Source organism: Motacilla alba, chromosome 20, assembly GCF_015832195.1.
Source record: "Motacilla alba alba isolate MOTALB_02 chromosome 20, Motacilla_alba_V1.0_pri, whole genome shotgun sequence".
Classification (NCBI taxonomy): Eukaryota; Metazoa; Chordata; class Aves; order Passeriformes; family Motacillidae; genus Motacilla; species Motacilla alba.
Window position 1 is genome coordinate 8,533,500 of NC_052035.1, and position 21,896 is coordinate 8,555,395.

The 21,896-nt window shown below is 45.8% G+C and overlaps 1 protein-coding gene across 2 annotated transcripts; it reads right to left on the reverse strand.

Moving 5' to 3' along the window:
* Positions 1 to 10,084: 10,084 nt before the first annotated feature.
* Positions 10,085 to 21,865, reverse strand: ARFRP1 (ADP ribosylation factor related protein 1). 2 transcript variants are annotated; one of them, XM_038158838.1, is made up of 8 exons: positions 21,735 to 21,865; positions 20,685 to 20,784; positions 20,223 to 20,310; positions 19,668 to 19,750; positions 18,915 to 18,996; positions 18,683 to 18,753; positions 12,476 to 12,576; positions 10,085 to 11,024 (listed from the first exon to the last, which is right to left on the reverse strand). In XM_038158838.1, exons 2-8 carry the CDS (start codon positions 20,775 to 20,777, stop codon positions 10,937 to 10,939), a joined length of 606 nt encoding a protein of 201 aa, XP_038014766.1. In that variant the 5' UTR covers positions 20,778 to 20,784; positions 21,735 to 21,865; the 3' UTR covers positions 10,085 to 10,936. The 2 variants fall into 2 exon arrangements, with proteins under 2 accessions (XP_038014766.1, XP_038014767.1); XM_038158839.1 differs by lacking the exon at positions 12,476 to 12,576 and having other exon boundaries at positions 10,850 to 11,024.
* Positions 21,866 to 21,896: the final 31 nt, after the last annotated feature.

Genomic DNA, 21,896 nt, shown 5'->3' on the forward strand with positions numbered 1-21,896 from the left:
CAGGACAGCCAGTGCTGATGGGTTGAAGGCTGGAGCAGCCGGAGCCTCCGGCGTTGGCTGCAGCTCCTTGAGGGATTCCCATCCTGCTGCATTGCAGTTATCCTGACTCAGCACAAAGGATTCGGAATCCTTGGTCTGAAGGGGGACAGGAATGGAGAACTGTTAGTGCAGGAACTGCCTCCCACACTGAATGAGGGTCTACCATGTCCAACCCTCCTTAGGGCACCATTCTGGCACCCTTGTGCCTTGGCAGGTTGCAGTAGAGACCACAGAGCTCAGCTCAGCGGAGCAGGAGAGGGGGATTAGATAACGAGATGGCCCAGCCTGTGTGAGAGAGCTCTGCACTCACTGCCAGGCTTCTCCTGCCACCAGGCACTGCAGCACGGAGGGGCTGCCCCAGGGGATGAGGCCCTGTGCCACCAGCAGGTCCCCAGCTTGGTGCCACGAGCCTGACTTGCTCTGCCAGGGTATCTCCTGAGCACCCACGCCTTCTAATCATGTTCTGTTCAGGGGATTTGGAGCCTCTCCTCAGGTCTCCTCCCAAGCCTGTTCCCCTCATTCTCAAGTTAGCTGGAATTTCTGCACAGGGAATTTTCTTCTCACGTGGGCTCGTAGCCAGGAAGATCTTCCTCATAAATATTAACCTTTATAAGCGTGGCCAAACACCCTGGCACGTGAGTCCTGCTGGGCTTCCAGGAACCAGGCTTTGCTGGAAAAGCCAGGATGGGCACCACACAGAGAGCACTGTCAAACCACCTGTGGCTTCATCACAAGGTATTTCACCTTTTCAGCTATTTGACATTAAGAGGATAAAAACCCCTTTTGGTTCCCCTGAAGTTTCCAAAGCCCAGAGAGAGAAGAGGAAGAGTCAGCAACATGAGCTTTTTCCTGATGATTTAAAGGACTCTTTCCTCATAAACTGTAGCAGAGGAGAGCACATGGTAACGTCTAAAAGTAGATGCAGTGCTATCCCAGGATGACTCAGATATTTAGTACTCAGAAGATAATTTTCCAAATGCTACAAGCACCGCATAAAAAGCCAAGCCCACGCTGCTCTCCACGTCAGGCTTCCCCCTGCTGTTAAATGCTTAAACCCAGATAAAATCCCACAAAACCACTGGTTGGTTTAAAGTGCTGAGGGGGGTTAGGTCAGTGCCATGGGCTCCTTGGCCACCTGTTAGCACAGCCAGGTGTGGCAATGACTCAGGCTGGGGGTGATGCCTCATACCCTGGAGCACTGGCAGCAGGAGCTGACATGCCCCCAACGTGCTCGGTGCAGGAGCAGTTGGGACACGTCTCTCCTCATGCAAGGAGAGCACTGTAGGTTCTGGCCCAGCTGCAAAGCTTGGAATGAGGTCAGGGAATTACTAACGTGAGTGGAAGGAGTCAGAGGGAGTTTTCCTAGTGAGGTCACACACAGCTGGTTCATGCCTGGGCCTCCAAGGGTGGAGAGCCAGGATTGATAGAGGAAACAAAGTGGGGGAATTTTGGAGGTGTGCAGAGAGATGTGAGGGGATGAAACCAGGGCAAATGTACAATTCATCTTGTTGAAACCGCCTGCAGCCCTCTTGGCCCTGAGGCTGCCACCTTGTCATGCGCAAGGCAGGTCAATTCACTCTCCTGCTGCAGATTTTGGCACCCTCCCGTGTTGCTCAGCAGCTGAGCCCTCCAGGCTCTGTGGGAGAGGACTCAGGGAGTGCTAACACACACCAAACTTGTTTGCATTCTCCCACCACTACTCCAGAGGCGCAAAATTTATCTTATTTTAAAGCACACGTCTATTTTTCTCCTGATGGTAACATTTTCCTTTCTGGCTGTAAATCTCTGTGATGTGTCCAGGCTGTCCCTGCTGGGACACATCCCTCACAGCAGTCACCCAACAGTGGGACCATATTTCCTGGTGCTAGGGCCAGAGGGGGACAGTGCCAGCCCTGTTGGAGAAGCAGAGGTGAGCCTGAGGAAGTCAATCCTGTCCTAGAGCAGGAGCAGAGGAAGCTGAGATGTGCAGGGCAGCCCAGCCTGTGGGGCAGAGAACGGGGATGTCAGGACATCTTTTCCTACATGGTCTCACCTGATTCCCTGCCCTCATTTCTACTCCTCCTCAATTTATAATTTTTGTTCCTTTCTGTGTTCAAGGAGCTTCCTAAGAGTGGGAAGTCTCCAAAAGCAAGCAAGAGAAGGCACAGCAGGTGACCTGTCCCAGGTGGGGCCAGGGGGACACAGGGGAACTGAGGGGTGAGGACAAGGGAGCCCCATGATGAGTTGGTGTCACTTTGGCCAGGTGAGGAGATGGGTTGGGCTGAGTGGGGCTCACACCATGGGTCTGCATCTAGAGCTGGGTGAAACTCTGCCTGCTGAGCACGTACCATGCATTTTTATATGGAAAGAGGATTTTCGCCTCACATTGACCAAAACCAGAGTCTGACTGATAAACCCTTCCAATGACACTATGAAAACCTCCATGAAAAACACTGATAAAAGGAAACAGTTTGGTTTGTCAATATAGTCCTATTAAAGAAGCTCAAACACGTTTTGGTGGCCTGATGACCCTACAAGTGTCGCTGGAGGGTCAGCAGTTTAGAGCCGTGTCTGGCCTCGGGGTGCAGGAGAGGCTGGAGGGTCACTCCCCACCCTCCCCTCACTGCCCAGCTGCCTGTGTTGGTCCCCAAAGGGCCTTTTTGTCCCCCTTGGAAAATGGCAGAGTTGGAACTCTGGTTAAGTCCAGATTTATGGTCCTCTCCCTGACCCAGGATCCAGTCCCTGACTCATGAGCCAGTCCCTGATTCAGGATCCAGCCTCTGACCCGTGATCCTGTGCCTGACTTGTAAGCCAGTCCCAGACTCAGGATCCAGTCCCCGACTCTGCTGGAGGCAGAGAAACCCCTGTGAAACCCAGGTAAGGGCACCAAACTCCTCTGGGACAGCTGGACACCAGCACTGGGAATGGGAAGCATGGAAATTGTGGCCAGGGAGGGTGGGGAGGGTGATCCTGGGTTGCAAATTCAGTTGTTGTCTGTTTTTAAGAGGAGAAAAGAGAATGGGAGATGGTTTGGAATCTGCTGAGGAGAAAGCTGAAATCTCCTGGCAGGTGACAGCAATGCTGGTAAAGCAGTCCCTGGGTGGGGGTTTATATGGAATTAATGATTATGTTTGCAAAGTTTCTTGAGGCTTAGACCCACAAGCAGACTGAAGATGAACAATCCACATTGTGAGCTTCACAAACCTACACTTGAGTACAACCCAAATAGAAGTTACTGTTCAGACCTAACCTAACCTTCAGACCTAAGTCCCTTCCAGCTCAAACTGTTCTGTCATTTTGTGAAATGGGATGATTTTCCCAGGTTCCACATTCCAAAGGTGTTGGCATGTCTTTGGAGTAATCACCTCGCAAAAAAGCAAATTATTGCTGCCTGCAGCTAAGTTGAGAACATGTGTACTTTTTATCACCATCTCCCAGAGTAAATTCAATTATTCAAGAGTATTTAGTACTCAACAGACTTGTTCATACAATACTGTAGTGCTGAGCCTACCCTTTAAAAGGCAGCTAAAGAAGTACTAACCTGAAATTGTCTTTTTAAACAAAAACTTGGATTTGGTTTCTTGTGGTAGTTACAGAGCACAATGGTAGTACAGAGGTACTTACAGAGCACAATGCTGTAGTTTTCACTTCTAGAGTTCGCTTCCAAGCAAGTGTTGGGACACCCCTTGCCCTTCATAGGACAGCTTGGTTTTGCCCTGGGAGGTTTAAAGGGTCACTTGCAGGGGCAGGACTGGCCTTTGCTCTTTGGTGACCAGTGACAGGACCGGAGGGAATGGCTGGAGCTGTGTCAAGGGAGGTTTAGGCTGGATTTTGGGAAAGGATCTTTCTCCCAGAGGGTGGTTGGGCATTAGAACAGGCTCCCCAGGGCAGCGGTCACAGCCCAAAGCCTAAACCAGAGCTCAAAGACCATTTGGACAATGCTCTCAGGCACATGGTGGGATTTTGGTATGTCCTGTGTGGGGCCGGGAGCTGGACTCGATGACCTTTGTGGGTCCCTCCCAACTCAGGATGTTCTGTGATTCTATTTGGTCAGACATTGTTTGGCTCCCCTGCCCTTGCTCACTAGGTACTTGGGCTCTAATGATCAGGTCTGGGCACTGCCTCCTCTTGGCTGAATAAAATTTGAATATATTAGTAAAGGTTCCCTTTAACTGAAGAGTTTTCCCAGTAACAAATCCATGGCTACAACTACAATATCCATGCACAGCACTCTCCCTATTTAGAACCATGAACCCTTGACATGTTATTGTCTGCGTCACAGGGGTCCTCCCACAGCAACTCTTTGTTTACTTGAAAAACAATTATAATTACACAATATTTAGGGGAAAAGGGCAGAAAACCCGCTGTGTCTAAGTGACTAAGCAGTACTGGGGATCCCAGACCTCCCAGTGCCATGTGGGTGTGGGGAGAATTGAGGTCTCTGTTGCGGTGTCCTTCGTCACTGCTCACCCAAGCATCACCCAGTGCCCCGGGGTCCTGTGCTTGGTCTGAGGAGGAGGGAGCTCCAGCAGTGTGGTGACTTAGCTGTAACATGGGAGAGTTCATCATTTTCCTATGGAAACACAAGGAATGACAACTTCCCAGCTATTGCTGTGAGGACACCAGCTCAGCAAGGATGTCTGTTGGGTGGTCAGTGCTGCTGAGCCTCAGGCAGGTGGATTTCAGGGTGGTTTTGAGTGGGAAATGTAAAGCACCAGATAAGGAGTCCAGATTGGCTTCAGGGACTTAATCCAACGTGCTTGCTCAGCTTTGGTCAAATCACACAAACTCCTTACTGCTGGTTTCTATTTCTGAATCTCTCACTTCCTTCTGTGATACTGCAGCTTGGCAGGTGATTTATTTGACTTCTTTTGATCTTCCCAGAAGCTGAGAGCCCTTTAGCTGGGAAACTTGGGAGATAAGAATAGGAGCGTACATTTCCCACTTCATGACTCTGAACCTGAAAGGAAAAATCAGCTCTGAGAATATCAACCCCAAGTTCTCCTTTCACACAGTTTCATGTGTTGTGTGCTGTCATGTCATGGAGGAACAGCCTTGCCTGTGATTCAGCACCTCTGGTCCGCAGAGATCCCCTGCCCATTGACACACCGCATGTACTCACAAGGTACTCACTAGTCTTTCACAGCTTGTGGTGTGGGCTATCCCATGATCCTGCCTCTTCTCATGGCATGGAAATGAGCTGTCAAAATTTCCACCATGCTGAGAATGTGGGTACAGCCCTGGGAGAGCTTAATCCTTGCCGTGTGGGATTGGTTGGTTTTGGTTTTTGTCCTTTTCAGGAGGCTACAGCTGCCTTTTCCCCCGCTGTTGTCTCTGCAGGACAAAGCCCTGCTGGTGGTCAGTACTGGGGGTTTCATGTCTTAACTGCCAAAATCTCGGTTAAAAATCAGTCTTGTTTTTGTCAGAGGAGCAAAATCTTTCAACGGGGCAGGATACACCTCAGTATCCCCCAGGTCCTCTTGCTCCCCTGGCAGAAGAGCCCATCTGAAAGCCCTTGGTCACAAAACCCAGAAGCTCAGCAAGGAGCTGAACTCGATGACCCCTGTTGGCTGCTCCCAACACCGAGTTGCCCATTCATTCCTTTGCCTGTTACTGTTACAGGCAGTGAGGAGGTGCTGTGCCTAACACCAGCTTCTGGGAACAGCAAATACCTTATTCCTCCTTGTGACTGCCTTATAGAATGTTTTTATTCTTTGTGGGAGTCTGACTCAAGAAGGAAAAAATTCTAATGAAAATCTCCAATGAAATAGTGTCAGGTTCTCTGACTTCTGAGAACTGGCAGAGGAGTTCCTGGCTATGAACTGAACTGCAATGCAACAGAAACAACTCCAGAGGTTCCTGTTTCAGGAAAACACTTAAGAATATACTTAATGTTAAAGTGAATTTAGTTTGCCCTCAGAGAAGTATTTCTGGTATGTGCTGAATACAGATGGCTTAAGGCTGCATGGGTCAGAGGCTTGGCCTAGTTCCTCCACATGTTTAGCATGAAATGCATTCAGCTGAAGGATATATTCTGCAAATGATGAAGAATCACAGAATCCCAGAATTCCAGGTTAGGCGTGACCTCAAGGATCATCTAGTCCAACCTTTCTTGGCAAAAGCATAGCCTAGACAAGATGGGCCAAGCACAAAAAGTTACTACTCATGAATTAGCAGTGTTAGTGAGAATACTACATATTGGTCCAGAAGGGTTTTGTTTCAAGAAAAGGATCCTGTGTGCTCTGAAGTGAATGTATCCACTGCTTCATCTTCACAGCTATTTTGGGTAACACATGGGAAAGGTTGGACTGCACAGACAACCTCAAGAGAGATGTGAGGAATGTGGTATTCAAGAGGACTCTCATAACAACATAGGAATTTTGAAACTTCATTTGGCATCAGCAGCTTTAAGGGAAAAGCGCAACCAAGAAGGAATGAATATATTCCCGTCTCCTCATCCTGTGTTAAAAAAAAACAAAGTCAGGCAGAATTCCAGCACTGTGTAGTTAACTGCCAATGTTCCTCCTCTCCTTGCTTCCAGTTGAGGAGCACGTTATTTATGAAAAACCTTTAGGTAATTTTTTCCCCCAGTGCTAGTGCATACTGTGCTGTCCATGTTCTCTGCACCTGATGTGTGTCATTTACCACGAGTCTGATTCTTTTTAGCACCAGTTTGTTGCTTTACCAGAAACTTCAGGCATCACTCCCTTCTGATGTAATGGGTGAAGGCTTGTGATCAGATGTAATTAAGCTGTGCAGATGAAGTGATTTGAGAGCAGACACTGCTGAGAGCTGGGACTAGATCATCATGAAGGCAGTTCGGGAATAAAAAAAGCTTGAGTGTGTGTAAAGAAATGAATGGAAAGCCCCCAGGAGTTGTCATGGAAGCTGGTTTTACCAGAGGAGCAGAGAAACAACTCCCTTAGGGATTGCAGAAGCACAAAGAACAAAACGCAAGGGTAAAGTTGCAGGAAATGCCCAAGGTCAAGTAAACAATAACGTGTTATCCAGCAGGAATGTTTCACATGGGATTTCCAGGTGATATAAAATTCCAGTGTAAAAAGCACCTGCTCCAGTTTTTTAGCATCCACTGTAAGAGCTCAGCAGAGGGGAAAGGCTCTTGGCACCTCACAACTCCCCCAAGAGAGAAACTTGTGGGGAATTTGAGTAGAAAACTATGCCAGGAGGGAATTGTGAGAGCTCACCCAGCCTAGAACCTGTCTGCATGGCAGGAAAAATTCAGCCTGTCTTCATTAATTGTTCAAATTGGTTTTGGAAAATCTATAGACAAATACTCAGGAGTCTGAAAACAGCCCCAGAGGTGAAGGCAAACTGAGCCTGTGGTGCTGCTTTGGGCAAAAGCTGAGGAGCAGCAGCAGAGCTGGACATGGAGGCAAGATTCACTGTCCTTCATGTGTGGACACTGCTGGTTGTGTGCCAAGAATTACCATCAGATTTTTTGATTTAAGGGGGTATTTGTCAAGTGCAGTGACAGCACCACTCAGTCTTTCTCTAGAAGTTCTCTCCTTGACACAATTTGCCAGCAGAGACATCCCAGGATAGTGTTAAAAATCCAGTGAAATACCTAGATCAATTCAGAACCCTCCAAAAGTACTTTAAGGCAGGTTTCTAGCTGAGCCTTACATTTCCAGACCTGTACTAGCGGGTGAGAGTCAGTTAATCAAGAACACTTCTGGAAATCATGACTAACCCAACAATCTCATACACAGCTAAAACATCACTGCTGAAGAGACTCATTCAAGATTGTGATCTGTACTGTATCAGCAGATCCTTCCCCTAAACAAACTGCTGGATTTGCTGGCTGTGTCAGCAAGCAGGATGGTAAGGAAGAAGAGACTAAAAATAGCTTAGTTAGCAATAAAACCATCCTACAGCATTGGATATTAAGTCCAGTTCTTGATGATGGCTGGATTTCAGTTTGTCAGAGTAGGAAGGATGGCCAGGGGCACAAACCCTAAGGTGCCTCTGTCTGCTCCACTTTGAGACAGATGTTAGCAGCCAGAGACTGGACTAAGATGCTGGAGTTACTTTGAAGCTGGGTCTGATTTGTCTTGGCATTTTCCATGGTTCTGTGGAACAGAATGTCACGGGAAATGGGATGAGCTGTGACCTCAGCACCTCGGCAATGCAGACCCTCAGCACACACGCCACTGCTGGACAGGATTGGGTCAGACCAGCCAGAAGTGCTGTAATGCAGTTACTCTGCATCCTTCCAGAGTTCCAAATGAAGCTGGAATTGCCAGAACACAGCAGCACTGGAAATCAAAGAAATGCTTTAGAAGTGGTTTTTTAGCTCTTGCCCCCTGCTGCTACCAGCTATTGAATGTTAGCATAGGAAATTCCAGATGGGTGACAGAATTCCAAACGGGTGAGAGAAATGTCATCATCTGTCAATGCTCAAATAAGGCAAGTGGGATTCTCTGCTGAAGTTACTGAACTCTTACCTTTATCTCATGGACAGCATGCCAAAGGGGACAGGGATTGCAAAGTGCAGATGATCAGTCTGTATCCTCTTGGGAAGATAAGCCAGTTCTTTAGGCAATTTCATTGCTGTGAACATGCATGGGCAAAACAGGTCCAAATGTATCAAAAAACTGGAAAACTGACTAAATTTGAACTTGGAATTCAGAAACATTCTTGCTTTGTTTGAGGGCTGGTAGAGGGGTCAATTGAAACAAAAATAGCGCATGTTAAGTAAGTCTGTGCTTCCTGTAAGTATGAAGTGTGAAAAAACATTAAATTTCCAATCAAAATATAAAAAATGGTCCCATCTGCTGGGATACTGCTGTGGAAGGTCACTTTGAATTAGAATGAACTTTACACTGGTGGTTTCAGAGAAATCCTCCCTGATTTGTTGTGGCCAGAGCACACTCATACATACCTATCCCATCTTGGGCATGTCTCTGGGAAAAATGACTCTCCCACGCCTGAGAACTTGGAATCCTGAGGTCAAAACATTGGCTTTAAGACACCCTGTTGATATGGACCACAAAGCAGTCTGCGTCTAGAAACTGTTTTTTCCTTTCTGGTTTCCCAGGGAAAAAAAAGAGAGCAAGAGATCTGAAAACACCATGTGGAAATCTCGGAAAATCCCTTGTGTCCCAAAGAATAGACATTTCAAGCTACTTGACTAAAGTGTTTTGACTCCCAGCAAGGTACTTTTGTTCATTACTGTTTTACATCTTCAGTTTAATTGTCAGTAACAACTCTGCCAACCAAAGCAGCCGGGGCCACAAAGTCACCTTGAAAACACTCAGGCTTTCCAAGTGTTTTAGAAGAGCCCAGTGAGAGAGATGCTCCTGATAATCAAAGGCCATTGGTTCTCTAACAAAACTTTAGTACTCTTGAAAGGCTCAGCCCTGCATCACATGCAGCACCCAACAAAAGTGCCACTTCCTACAGTGGGTGAGTGATTTCCAAGGGATCCTCCACATTCACAGAACACACAAGAAAAATGACTGGCTCACTAGGTCTGAAGGAACCTTATTTCTCCTGCTGAGAAGCAAAGATTCTGCTCTTCAGTTTGCATTTTTTTCCGCTGATTTCATGAACTTCATGACACAGCCCAGCTGCCTTTGTGCTTTCACCCAAACATGAGTGAATGAATTATGTTCTCTCTCAAAAAACATCTATGAATTCCACGCAGGAAATTTAGCAGAAAGTTCTTTGATAGATGCCAACTAAGAGACTTCAAACAAATACTACAGACTGGCTCAAGTACAGCTTGAATGATGGCCCCTTCATTATGTCAGCAAACAGCACAGAGTGTTCACTAGTGCCAGGAGTAAATAAAACAGCAGAGGAGCAACATCCACTGCCAAACCACCAAGAAATTCATGTAAAAACTCATATTCAGGGAAAAGAAAATGATGTATCAGCAGATCTAGCTGAGTAGGTGATGTAAGCACTGAGCACTGTTTGTCTTTTGAGTGCTGCCGTTCTGTTTTTTCCTACAATTCAAAAAAGCCTAAAGGCTTTAGGCTTAGTATTTAGCCTAAGGGCTAAATACTGCTACTCCCAAATACCACTGTTTCAGCCAGGGAAGTTCAAATAAGTAAGAAGCTTTATTGCATACTGATTTCTTCCTGCCTAGAGGTTGTTTTCAGCTTAGAAAGATCACAGAAAGGGCCTTGATTCACTCCAGTTACAGAAGATCCCAATTACTCTTAGGATTAAAGAGAATGCACAAGGAGACTGGCAGTCACAGCAAGGCAGTGCTTCTGGAATGGCTGTCCTGGTAGGAATATCCATGTCAACCAGCACAGCTGGATTTGACGAGGTCTTCCCAGCCTTAACAATTCCATGATCCAATGACCACCGTGCAGTTGCTGATTTCCCCATCTGCTTTTACCACAGGTCAAAGTTACGAATCCACACCCCGAGTGAAAATCAAGTTCTAATCAATGCTGTCTCTCCCCACTACACAAACAGCAGCATAACAGGGCCAGTAACACCCTGCAGGAACATGGGGCTGAAGCAGCAAGGATCTTGGCAGTTAGGAGGAACAGCCATTCCCCAGGCAGTTCCTCCCCTTCAACATTCACCTATGATTTCCTTCAGGATTTCCTTCATGTCACCAGCCTCCAGCCTGTTAGACTCACAAATCAGGAATCACCAAGTAAGATAGTAGAAAATTAAGTCTTTTGCATTGGCAACAATTTGTGGGTTGCTACATAGGATGCTCAGAGGCCAATGACAATACTTAATGTAAGAGATTCCCACCCCCCACCCAGTTGGAATCCTTGGCTCGAGTTTTTTTTAGACACAGAAAGAGAATATTTGTCTCCAAACTTAGGAAAGAATCAGGTGTAATAGGAATCCAGTGGATCACCTTCTTTAAAGGGAACACAGAAGTGTGTGGAAAGAGACTGTCCATTGCTTGGCTGGCTCGGAGCTCCTACGTGATGTCCTTCTTCCTTGGGGGGCGGTGGATGTTCCTCACCACACACTTCACCATCCATTCAATTCCTTCGTTCACCCCTTTGCTAAGGAAATAAGGCAAGCAGACAAGGTTTCAAAATAAAGCAACAAGAAGCAACCAAGAACAGAAACACGGATCATACAGGCCCTAACTGAGCCCTTGCCTGAGGAAGGGAGGGGCTCTACACAGTTATTTGTTGGCATTTCTGTGTTATTTTTCACGCAGGCCAACAATAGGGATCTGATTTCTTTTAGCTCAGCAATATATACCTCCATCCTTTATTTTTCTGGTGTCTGTGCAAGTCTACACCACACTTAGTCACCAGCTCTGTGGAAATCTTGGGATGAACAAGCATCAAACACACCTGACAGCTGGTTTGAGGTCATTTTGCCACAAATCTCACACTAGTTGAACAAGATCTTGCAATCTTGGTTCCAGCTTTGTGTAATCATCTGTGCTGGGGCTGCCAAGCAAGTCAACACCTTGCTGGTCTGCACAGCTACCCAGCCACCACTTCCATGAGTTATTCTTTTAGTGCAAGCTCAAACTGGAATTTTGAAAGGAAATTCCACACAGATCAAAACTAGAAATGTTTGTACACATAAGGTTATTATCTAATACTTCTGTTCCAGTCCATGCTTGAACACTGTTCTTGTGGTCATTCACCTGCTTAATGGCATGTGATTTGTAGCAATGCAGACAAGAGATTTTTTTCATGGTTCAAGAAGTTTTTGTTATCCTTTGCAGTAGCTTGTATGGTAACACAGAAAAAAATTCAAAGCTCTAGATTCAGCCCAGGCAGTAAATCAGCCAGGTGTGTTTCCTCCACCTAGAACAAAACTTTTGACTTATGCCAAGCAGCACTTTTCACTTAACTGAAAGTACAAAGAACAAAAGTACTGCAAGACTCCATACGCAATAATGATGCTGAGATCTCAAGAATCCAGTGGGTTGGTCAAGGTCGTGGCATGCAGATGTGTAAGCCCAATTATGGTCTGTTCTAGTCATCAAATCTTAAACCACAGGCATCCCCATGTAAGAGAACTCCTGGAAACTGTGATATCATCCCCATCACGAAGCTCATCTGCATGCCAAAGAATATGAAAGCAGAAACATAATTATGGCAGCAGCAGCAAAGCACCACCCACTTCTCTGGCAGAGGCATCAACAGTGGCATTTTCAACTGACTTCTAACCTAAAAACCAGGAGCTGCAGCAAACCAACATCTGCAAGGATTATTGTGTAAGGAGAAGGGATGATACACAACAACAAACATACCTCCAAGTCCCACTGCTCTCAGCCAGGAATACATTTCCAGTGTGTTTTACAGGCAGCATTTAGAGATGAAGTTACTGAGCTGGTACAAGTCCAAGGATCTTGAACAAGTATCTGTCAATGCTGGAAGGAAGCACAGCTCCCTTTCAAGGCTTAACAACTCACGCAGTGCTGCTCTGTGTGTGACACCCCACAGCTGCTCAGTGAACCAATTCTCAGTCTACCCCTTCTCATACTCACCCAGTAAGGGCTGAGCAGGCTTGTGTCAGGCAATCTCTCTTCCCAATTTTGTTAATGCAGTCACTAAATGCTGTCTTGATATCGGGTATTGACAGACAAGTCTGCAAAGGGAACCAAAGTAGAGCCTGTTTGTGCTAGAAGACACGGTGACCTTCTTCCACAATGAATCCTACCATGACTGCAGTCTTGCATCACTCAGGATGCCAATGCTATCAGGTTAAACCCACTCACCCACCACCACAGTAAATTCACCTCTTTACATTCCAAAGAAATGAGCCTATTCTTTTTTCAACAAAGAGAATGCTGTTTGCTGACAGTACACACACTGCCTCACATCCCTAATCCTTAATCTGTACAATTCTAAGCAAATAGTCCTGGAAATGAGCACAACCTGCATCCTCTAACAATATCCCTTCCAAGCTGCTCAACAGCTTATATTTACCAGGACAATACACGAGCTTTAATATTTACAAAGCCTTTGGAAACGGCGTCCCCGCCACAAGCCCAGCTGTCTCTTTGCCAGCATCCTGGGCACTCTCAAAAACAAGCTGTGATTTTTCCTCAGTTCTCAGCACATTCATTGGCATTACAGCCATGTCCCACCAGCACTTCTCTGTTTACCCTCTGAGAAAACACTGGCAGCACTGAATGCAGCACATTTTCTGATGCCTGATGTCATTGTGCTCTTGACCCCCAGCAGGTCCTGAACTTCTGTGAGTCTGCCAGGAGGCTGCTGGGAACACCACAAATCATAACCCCCCAGTAAATCAGTGGATTACTCTCCCTACATAAATCACAGTGTCACCACAAAGATCTTAAAGCTACAACAAAAGCAAACCTGCCCAACTGAAGTCTGGACTTGCACTTCCCTGAGCACTCAGTGTTCATTCTTCCCTCAGAAGCCTTGGACAAGCCATTTAAGCACTTCAGCTGGCCACAAGCCCACCTTCCCTCCTCTCTGCAAAGACATTCTGGACCTTCAACAAATCTCAAATATGTGTTTGACCCTTCAGTCAGGCCCACATACGTATTTTGGACAAATGTTTACACAAATGCCAAACTGGACCCTTTGTGAGTCCTGAGGATTGGCCAAGGGAACGTAAGCTCTGAGAGAACAGAACTATGAAAATTGTTACCAGCCATTCATTTGCAAAACACTGATTCTGGAGAAATTAAATACAGGAAATTTTTGTGAACAGAAGTAGATTTCATTGCTTATGCGTAGGAAGGGATCTTAAGAAATGGCTTGCAAGGAGTTTAACAACACCCAATTCACTCAGTGCCCTTGGCTCCATTAACTGTGCCACTTTTGATGACTGTACTCTCTTATGACCTCAGCTGCATTTTAAACTTGCCCTTTCAATCAGTGACCTGGAAACTGTATCCAAAAACATTACGGACATCATTCTGCAGAACCCTCAACAATTTAGATCAGGATTTCTGACAAGTGAAAAATGCGCAGTTCATACAGATGAGCTGTCAGCCACAGGATACACAGTTAATTTAAAAAAACCCAACAACAACAATTGCTAACTTTAGAGGGAGTCAGACTGGGCTTGGGAGCTGGAATTCAAACCCGTAGGTCTGGAAGATGGGCAAGAGATTACAACCAACCAAGCATTCTGTACTGGTTTGTAAAAGCCTGGTATGGTGTCCACTGCCCAGAAAGAAAACCAAATGCTTCCTGGTTTAACCCAAAGCCCTGGACAAGTCAATCACCCAACAACTGGGAAGGAGAAGCATGTCAGTAATTTGAGCTATTTTTCACATCTTTGGTTTTTTTAGTCAATGAGACTTGGCAGCTGAAATTGAGCAAATGTTTCTTGAAATATACTTGAAGCTTCTCAGAGTTTAATATCATTGTATAATGATACACTTTTGAGTATATCCTTTTCTTCATCTTGAGTCTACCTTTCCTTCTCCTTTTCTGAATGATGACACATTTTAAAATGTTTTAAAATAAATCAGATAAAGTGCTCAAGATACAAAGTAACAACAGAGAGCACAGTCATGCTGTCCTTGATTCCTCAACTTCTACTTGCACAGGTAGCAAAGCAATCAGGCAATGAACTTCCCCACACCACCAGCAGAGCAGGACACCTGCACATACCCAGCAGCACAGAGAACCCACATCCTTCACCTTGCCCAGCCTTGAAGCCTTTAAGAGTCCACTTTTCCCAGTGCAGCTAACAATTACAGCCTTTTTTATCTCCCAGTACAAACCATTGTTATAACTTCCCTTCCTCACCTTCTGGCAGAGCTGTGACCTGCCCCACCTTCCACAGAGCTGCCCAGCCATGGCTTTCCATGGAAATCTGATCACAAAGAGTTTTGCTTCTGAGGAGACTTCGCACCATTCACACTGTCACAGCAGGATGTCACTGCATCACCAATCCTGCTTTGAGGAACATCATTTTCCCCTTGGGATGAAGCAGAGCAGCACAGCAGACAGGTAACACAAACTATCAATGCCTTGTTTTAGAGTTCCAGGGAAAGTCATGAACTGGAATCTCATGTGACAGCAGGGGCTGAGGCAGATTGTCCACCACTTCAGCAAGGGGCATTTGAGCTTCTCATGCTCGGGGAAAATGTCAGCTGTGGCTTCCAAGTTCCCCTTCTCCCCAGGCACATTACAAAATATTTGTTTACAGATGTGCTTCGTTTCTCAGCTGCAAACCCATAAGCCAAGGGCAAAGCAGGGAAGCTGGATCTGTGATCACATCAAGAGTGCTCTATTACAATAACACAATCCACAGTGACCTTTCAGGAACGATGGTATCTCTCAGCCAGTTCACAGGAACCTCACACACAACACATGACGAACCAGATTTCCATCTCAGCTCCCCCAAAACAACATGCTGTAAAACAGCTTTTGATGAAGGCTCCTCCAGCCATAATCTAGCCAGGACTGAACCAAATTCCTCCTGTGAAGGGTTCAGAACAGCATTACCCAAAGTAAGACTCAGCAATGGCACACCTAAATAAATCTATCAAGCAGCAAGGCAAGTTTTAGCCAAAAAAAGGTGGCACTGTAGAGCCTCTGCCCATTTCCCAAATCCACTGGAGCAAAGACAATGCTGCTGCCTGCTCTCCTGTCAGGATAAATCCAGAAGCATGCATAAAATCTCAAGTAAAGGCTCTTCAGTCATCTCAAGAGTAATCAACCATCAGAATGGAACTAAAAGAGAAACAAGAGCAAGGTGGATTGTCTAAATAATATTTTAATTTCAGAAAGTCTGACTCACCTGACCTATGGTCTGGAACTACCTTTTTACGAGTTTGTTTAAAATTAGAATTTAAACTTATTTAAATTTAAAGAAGGAACAGTACAATCTCAATTTAAACCATAGTATTTAAATGAAAACTAATTTTACAGGGAAGCTGTGGGAGGTCTTCAGTTGGAAACTAGAATGACTTTCATGCAGAAGGTCTGTTTTCAAGCAACTGTGTGGAAATGAGCACTCTGCTACTCACCATGACTCCTCACATTTGCCAGAGGCATGACGAGGCTTTTCAACATTCTGGAGATTTCAAATTAAATTTCCAAAATTTATCATTAGATGAGGATGGCAAAACTTCCTTCCAGGCATGGGTCATCATACAGCACCCAGGAATTTTCAGATTGTTACATTTCAGAGGCTGTTTTTGACAGGTCATGCTTTTCCAGTATTTTGAACAGTGCTGCATAATGAGCCATTCTATCCTCAAATTGTAACAGTTCATTGTAAAGCTTAGAAATATATACCTTGTGTAATATATACCTTGTGTAAACCTTTCAACAGCTGCATTCCCATCAAAACAGCAATTTTCAATTCTTATAGTGCTGGTTTTTCTGCAATAAGCCATATTTTCAAAAGTGGCATTCTGAGTTGAAAGGGAGCTCACAGGAATTAGCAGATATTAGATAATTTATTTCTCCTACAAAGAAATAGTTCCTTTAAAAACCCTAAACCAATTCCTTCCTCCAACACACATTTGACTCAGTTTTTAAATTATTTATAAAATAACCCAGTTTTGAAGCCCCTGCTGAACACAGAGCATTCTCCTGATCCCATAAAATATCACATTCAGTATTGTGAGAATTAGAATTGCTGTTTTGCAGTCAATGACCATATTGCATCTCCTGGAATGATCAAATACCACTCATGCTTGGCAGTGCTGAGAGGACACAATGTACCCTGGGGCTCACAGCAGAATTCTTAACGCTTCATGCAAGTTCAGGTTGCATCAGCACTTTTGTTATCTTGATAACAGAATGTAAACTTAAAAAACAAACTATGTCAGATGTACTGTTTCTGATGTATTTGATCACAAGCCTTCTGCTGGCCTCCATGGATATCATCATCAAGAATTACCCTTAATCTCCAAATACCAGCAAGGTTAAGATATCACTTATCCTCCCTTATCATGGTTCAGGACAGAGGGGTGCTGGTGAGAATTTCCTACAGTTTTATGTCTGGAGATCCAGAGTAGAAAAATCTCTGTCAATGTTAATTATCAGTTCTATCCCAGAGGTCTTCAATTCTGCTAAATCAGAGGAAGAGAAACAGGCTACTCAGATTTCTCAACCTTGTTTAGGGGAACCTCAGTAATAACTGAAAAATAATCTATAATCCCCTTAGTGATTTGTTAATAGCACTGATGTCTCTTTGCTGGCTCCATATCCAAGATTATTTTCTAGGAGTGAACCTCTAAATATCCAACGTAGGTATTTCTTACAAACAGGTAAACCTCCAGTGGGTTTAGCTTTGCTAATCTCTCGTTGTAGCTCTACAGCTGCATGACAGCACTAAGGTTTTGGGCTGGTCTTGGATCCTCCAGAGCGGGCAAGAAGCCAGATTTTCTTTGGAAAGGCTGTTCCAAATACCTCTTTCTAGCAATTTAAAGAAGCCCAGTTGTTCAATTATTTGTCTTTAGTCTGGTTAGAGTGTCAGAAGAGCCAGCATCTGCAGCCTGTAAGAAAATATGCATATACAACCAAAAGAGAAACTGGAACAAATTTCCAGGTCACTGCTTGGATCTTATCCTCAACAGGTCAAGGCAAGAGTGCAGGCTGTTTCCTGCAGAAAAGCTGAAAGCTGTGGGGTTGTACAGAAGTATGAGAGTCAATATTCTGGTTTTCACAGAAAAAAGACAGACCATTTCCCCACATTCCAGAGACCACAGCAAAGCCAGGACCATAAATCAGGAGTTCAGTCCTCATCTCATGCTTTTACATGGAATTACATTTCTCTGATTTCTAAGACTAGATAATCTAGATGAATTAGATCATCCGAAAACCAATGTGCTGTACTCATGAAATCCTGCTTTAGAGCCAAGTCCTTTCCATGGAAGGCTCAGGTGTTTCCACAAGTGCAATCGCTCGGACAAGTGTAAAGTGCAGAGGAGGAACCCGAGAAGTGTTTGCATCGTTTGGAACAGAGACTGATCCCAGCTGCCAGGCCGAGGGCTCCAAATCCTACTGCAAGCCTCTGGCTCCATCTAGAGACCAGTCACTGGAGCGGCACTCCTGGAATTCCAGGTACAACTCCCAGGAGGAAAACACGAAAGCCACCACGACCACCCTGGGCATTCTCTTCTTTTTTTTTCCATGCCGGGGGAGGTAAGGATGGCCAGGATGTGTCACCTAAACACTGCACCACCCACGAACTGCCAAAGGCAAACCAAGAGCTTTACAGCTCTGAACACACCGGAAAGAATTCAGATTCTATTATCAGAAAAGAGCATTCCTTGCCATTCACTGCTGTCACTGATGGAATGCTCTACGACAAACAAGTGTTTTATTGAACAGATCTTATCCAATTATGGGGAAAGGATGATTTGCTTCAAATACATCTGTTGTGCTATTCCTGGGTTTTAAAAGAGCAGCATAAACAAAGGGCACTAAACATTTTTTTTCTGACTAAACAGGAAAAAACAGCATCGATATAGCCAGTCACGGTACAAGAAAGAGCCACCCATAGCTATGCAGTTTGTGCTGTTTACATAAAGAGTTCAAAACTGTGTGCCTGTAGGAAGCTCATTCATGGCACTGAAAAAGGGCTGGAGGAGAAAGTAAAAAAATACAACTAAATTCAAAGCACTTATTTCCAGTGGTGGGAAAGTACCATAGGATCAGCTCAGGACTGTGGAACAAATTTGACATGAATGCAGAGTTCACCTTTCCAAGGCTTATTTGCTCATTTATGTAAATCCTCCATATTTTACCTCTACATCCTGCTTGTTGGCCAACACCAGAATGGGAACCCCTTCCAGAGCCTCACTGGTAATCATCTTCTCTACAAAGGACAGAAACAAAACCAGGTTTAGCCAGTTCTGGAAGTTGTACAAATGCCTGGCACAGATTCTGTGGGCAGAGGGACGAAGCCAGAAGCTCCCTCTTGCATTACAGTTTCATTTGAGACAACCCTCCAGGACAATCTGGTCCCACTGTACTTACCAAAAGCTCTTTTGGACTCGGAGAGCCTCTCCTCATCAGTGGAGTCAATAACATAGATCACCCCATGAGACTCAGCATAGTACTGGAAGGAGAACACAGATATTGGTGTCAATCCACTAGGATCACTTGTTCCTCTTCCTGACTTGATTTTGGTACAGTTTTGGCACATGTGGAGGAGATCAACCAGTTAGAGACAGCTGTGCCTGGACAGAATGGAGGCACACAGCCTGTGCTGCCTGTTCTGTTTGCAGGCCTGATCAACACACCAGGTGGAAAACCTCTGTCCCTCCAAAGCTTGTCTGTATGGCACAACCCCTGATCTGGCTGGTAACTGCTGTCTGTAACCAATAATGCAAATATTAAGCACAGAAATAGTGGAATCTCTGGAAAGGTGTTAATGCTAAATACTGGGGTTGTCAATAAGCTTGTGTGATCACCAAGTGATTGTGGTGGCTCAGTTCTAAAAGAGACAAAACCACTTCTAAAAGAAATCAGAGAATCACAGGATGGTTTGTGTTGGAAAGGGCCAACCATCTCATTCCCACCCCCTGCCAGGAGCAGGGACACCTCCCACTAGATCAGACTGATCAGAGCTCCATCCACCCTGGCTCTGAACACTTCCAGGGATGGGGCAGCCACAGCTTCTCTGGGCAAAAAAAACCAAAAAAAATCAATCAAACAATTCAAATAAATATAAAATAATTATAAAGAAATAAAAGTATAAATCAAACAAAACAAAACCACATCTCTAACCTTGTCCCAAAGTGACTGCAGCTCCTCCTGCCCACCAAGGTCCCAGAACATGAGCCGAGTTTTGCCAACATCAATGGTTCCAACTAAAGGAAGGAAGGAAGGAAAGGCAATCCAATGAAAACTACGGGTGCTGTAAAGCACAGGCAGCTGCACACCCCACTCAGAAACCCGGGGTGGGACAGGCTTGTAGGGGAGCAAATCACAGGCAGCAGCTGCTTGCAGCAACACAGCAAAACCTGCACGGAGTGATTACAAACACAGAGCAGCATCAGTGCAAAGAATTCCAGAACTGGGCCAAGGAATGAACTCCAGGGAAATACAGTTTGAGGACAGCACTGAAACGGGATACCTGGAATTTTAATACTTCAAGAGTTTCTCCTCCTAAGCGAAGAAAGTCTATTTTATTCTCTACAAAAAGACCTGGACAGCTGGGAGACACAATCTCTGCACCCAGGAACTATCCTGCCCTTCTGAATTCTCAGACATTTCAAACAAAAACCAGATGTTGTCTGAGTGTGCAAGAAAGCTGAAATAATTCCACGTGGATTTACTTACTGTTTAAGCCCACAGTGGTTGTGATTTTGGACAAACTCATCCCTTTGTAGTTCTTGTTAAATCGGGTTTTGGTTTGTTCAAGAAAGGTCTGAAAAGAATAAGACAAAGTATTTACTGTCAAACATTTTACTGGCTGGATAATCCTACCCCAAACCAGTCTTTTCATTTCTGCACAATCCTGCTAGAGCAGATACTGCCATACCTAACTTTGGACAAACCATTCTTCTTGCTCCCTATTTTAGCAAGGAAAGAAGGGATCACATGTGATTATGGGATTACCAAAGCCTCAGCCACATCCCTGTACTAAATTTAAGTAACGAGGAAAAGTTGATTGCTTGGTGTGACATCACTAAAGTAACTCAGGACACAGCTGAAGAAAGACTGACCCTTGCTGGAAGATTTATCCCTGGAGGATGTTCAGGATTGAGTGTGCCCCTCCACAGGGTGATAAACAGCACTTACAGTTTTACCAGCATTGTCCAACCCCAGGATCAGGACACAGTACTCATCCCTCTGGAACATGTATTTATAGAGCCCTGACAGCAGCGTATACATCCTGCTCCTGCAACAGATGCCAGGAAATCAATTAACAAACAGCTCACTCACAAAAGCCTCTCGTGCCACAACGCCAAACAAATAAATGATGTTACTCTTTTATCAGTAAATCTCATATTTAGGCAATTCCAGGAAAAATCACAGATCTAAGAGAGATCATGAAAATAGCTCAAGATCAAATGTGGGGCTTAAAGGGGAACTGAGGAAGGACCTGAACACCTCTTGCAGTAAATGTAAGACCCACAGAAAACACAGTGAACTGCATACAAATACAAAGAGCAGGTGTTTTGAACAAGAGTTTACAGAAGTTGGCAGCTGTTTTTTGTGGTGCTGGATGTGCACATGCTGGGATGCAGGAAGCACTGGCACCAAGGGCTGCAGCTGACTCACCCGCCATTGCAACAACCCTTCTGTTCAAACTCGGATAAAGGGACCCTCAAGGCAGAGCTTTGGGAGGCAGCTGCCTCTAAGCAAGTGCGTGGTTAAACAACCACTTTGAAGTCAAACACCATTACCTAAAGGGAGATTAAGTGTTCCAAAGCACGAATCGAATCGGGGGTTTCACGGTAAGGGAGGACAGGGCACCCAAGGGCTCCAATCCCGCAGGTACCGGGGCCTCCCTTCGCCCCGAGCTGTGCGAGAGCGGGGCCCTGCTGCTCCCGGGGGAGCAGCCACCGGCAGGGGGGACCCCGGGACAGCGACTGATCCCCGGCGCGCCCGACCGCCGGCCTGCTCCTCCCTGACCCGGGAGATCCCTCCAGATCCGGGAGATCCCTCCAGATCCGGCCCTTTCCTTCCCTGCCACGGCCAGTGACGCCTGAAGGGGAACACCGGCCCTTCCGCCATTCCCCCTAATGGCCCCGCGCCACGTCCCGGGCCAGCGACAGGTCCCGGGCCGAGCTCCCGAGGGCAGCGGGCGAGGAAAAATCCCCGAGCCCGAGGCCCGCGGCCCCTCACCTGGTCCCGGTGCCGGTGTCAGCGCTGGAGCCGGAGTCGCCTCTCACGCCGCAGCGCCACCAGCCGCCGCCATTTCGCGCCCGGGACCCTGGGAAATGTAGTCCTGTCGCCGCTGCGATGGCGGTGCGAAGGGGGCCTGTGGACTACAACTCCCAGAGTGCC

Bases quoted from the DNA above. Each gene is read 5' to 3' on its own strand.
- ARFRP1 (XM_038158838.1), bottom strand. From the start codon at position 20,777: ATGTATACGCTGCTGTCAGGGCTCTATAAATACATGTTCCAGAGGGAT. The intron at 18,997-19,667 runs GTTAGAGATGTG...TTCTCCTTCCAG, and splicing joins TGCAGTCACTTTGGGACAAG to TACTATGCTGAGTCTCATGG. The intron at 18,754-18,914 runs GTAAGTACAGTG...TGTCCTTTGTAG, and splicing joins CGAGTCCAAAAGAGCTTTTG to AGAAGATGATTACCAGTGAG.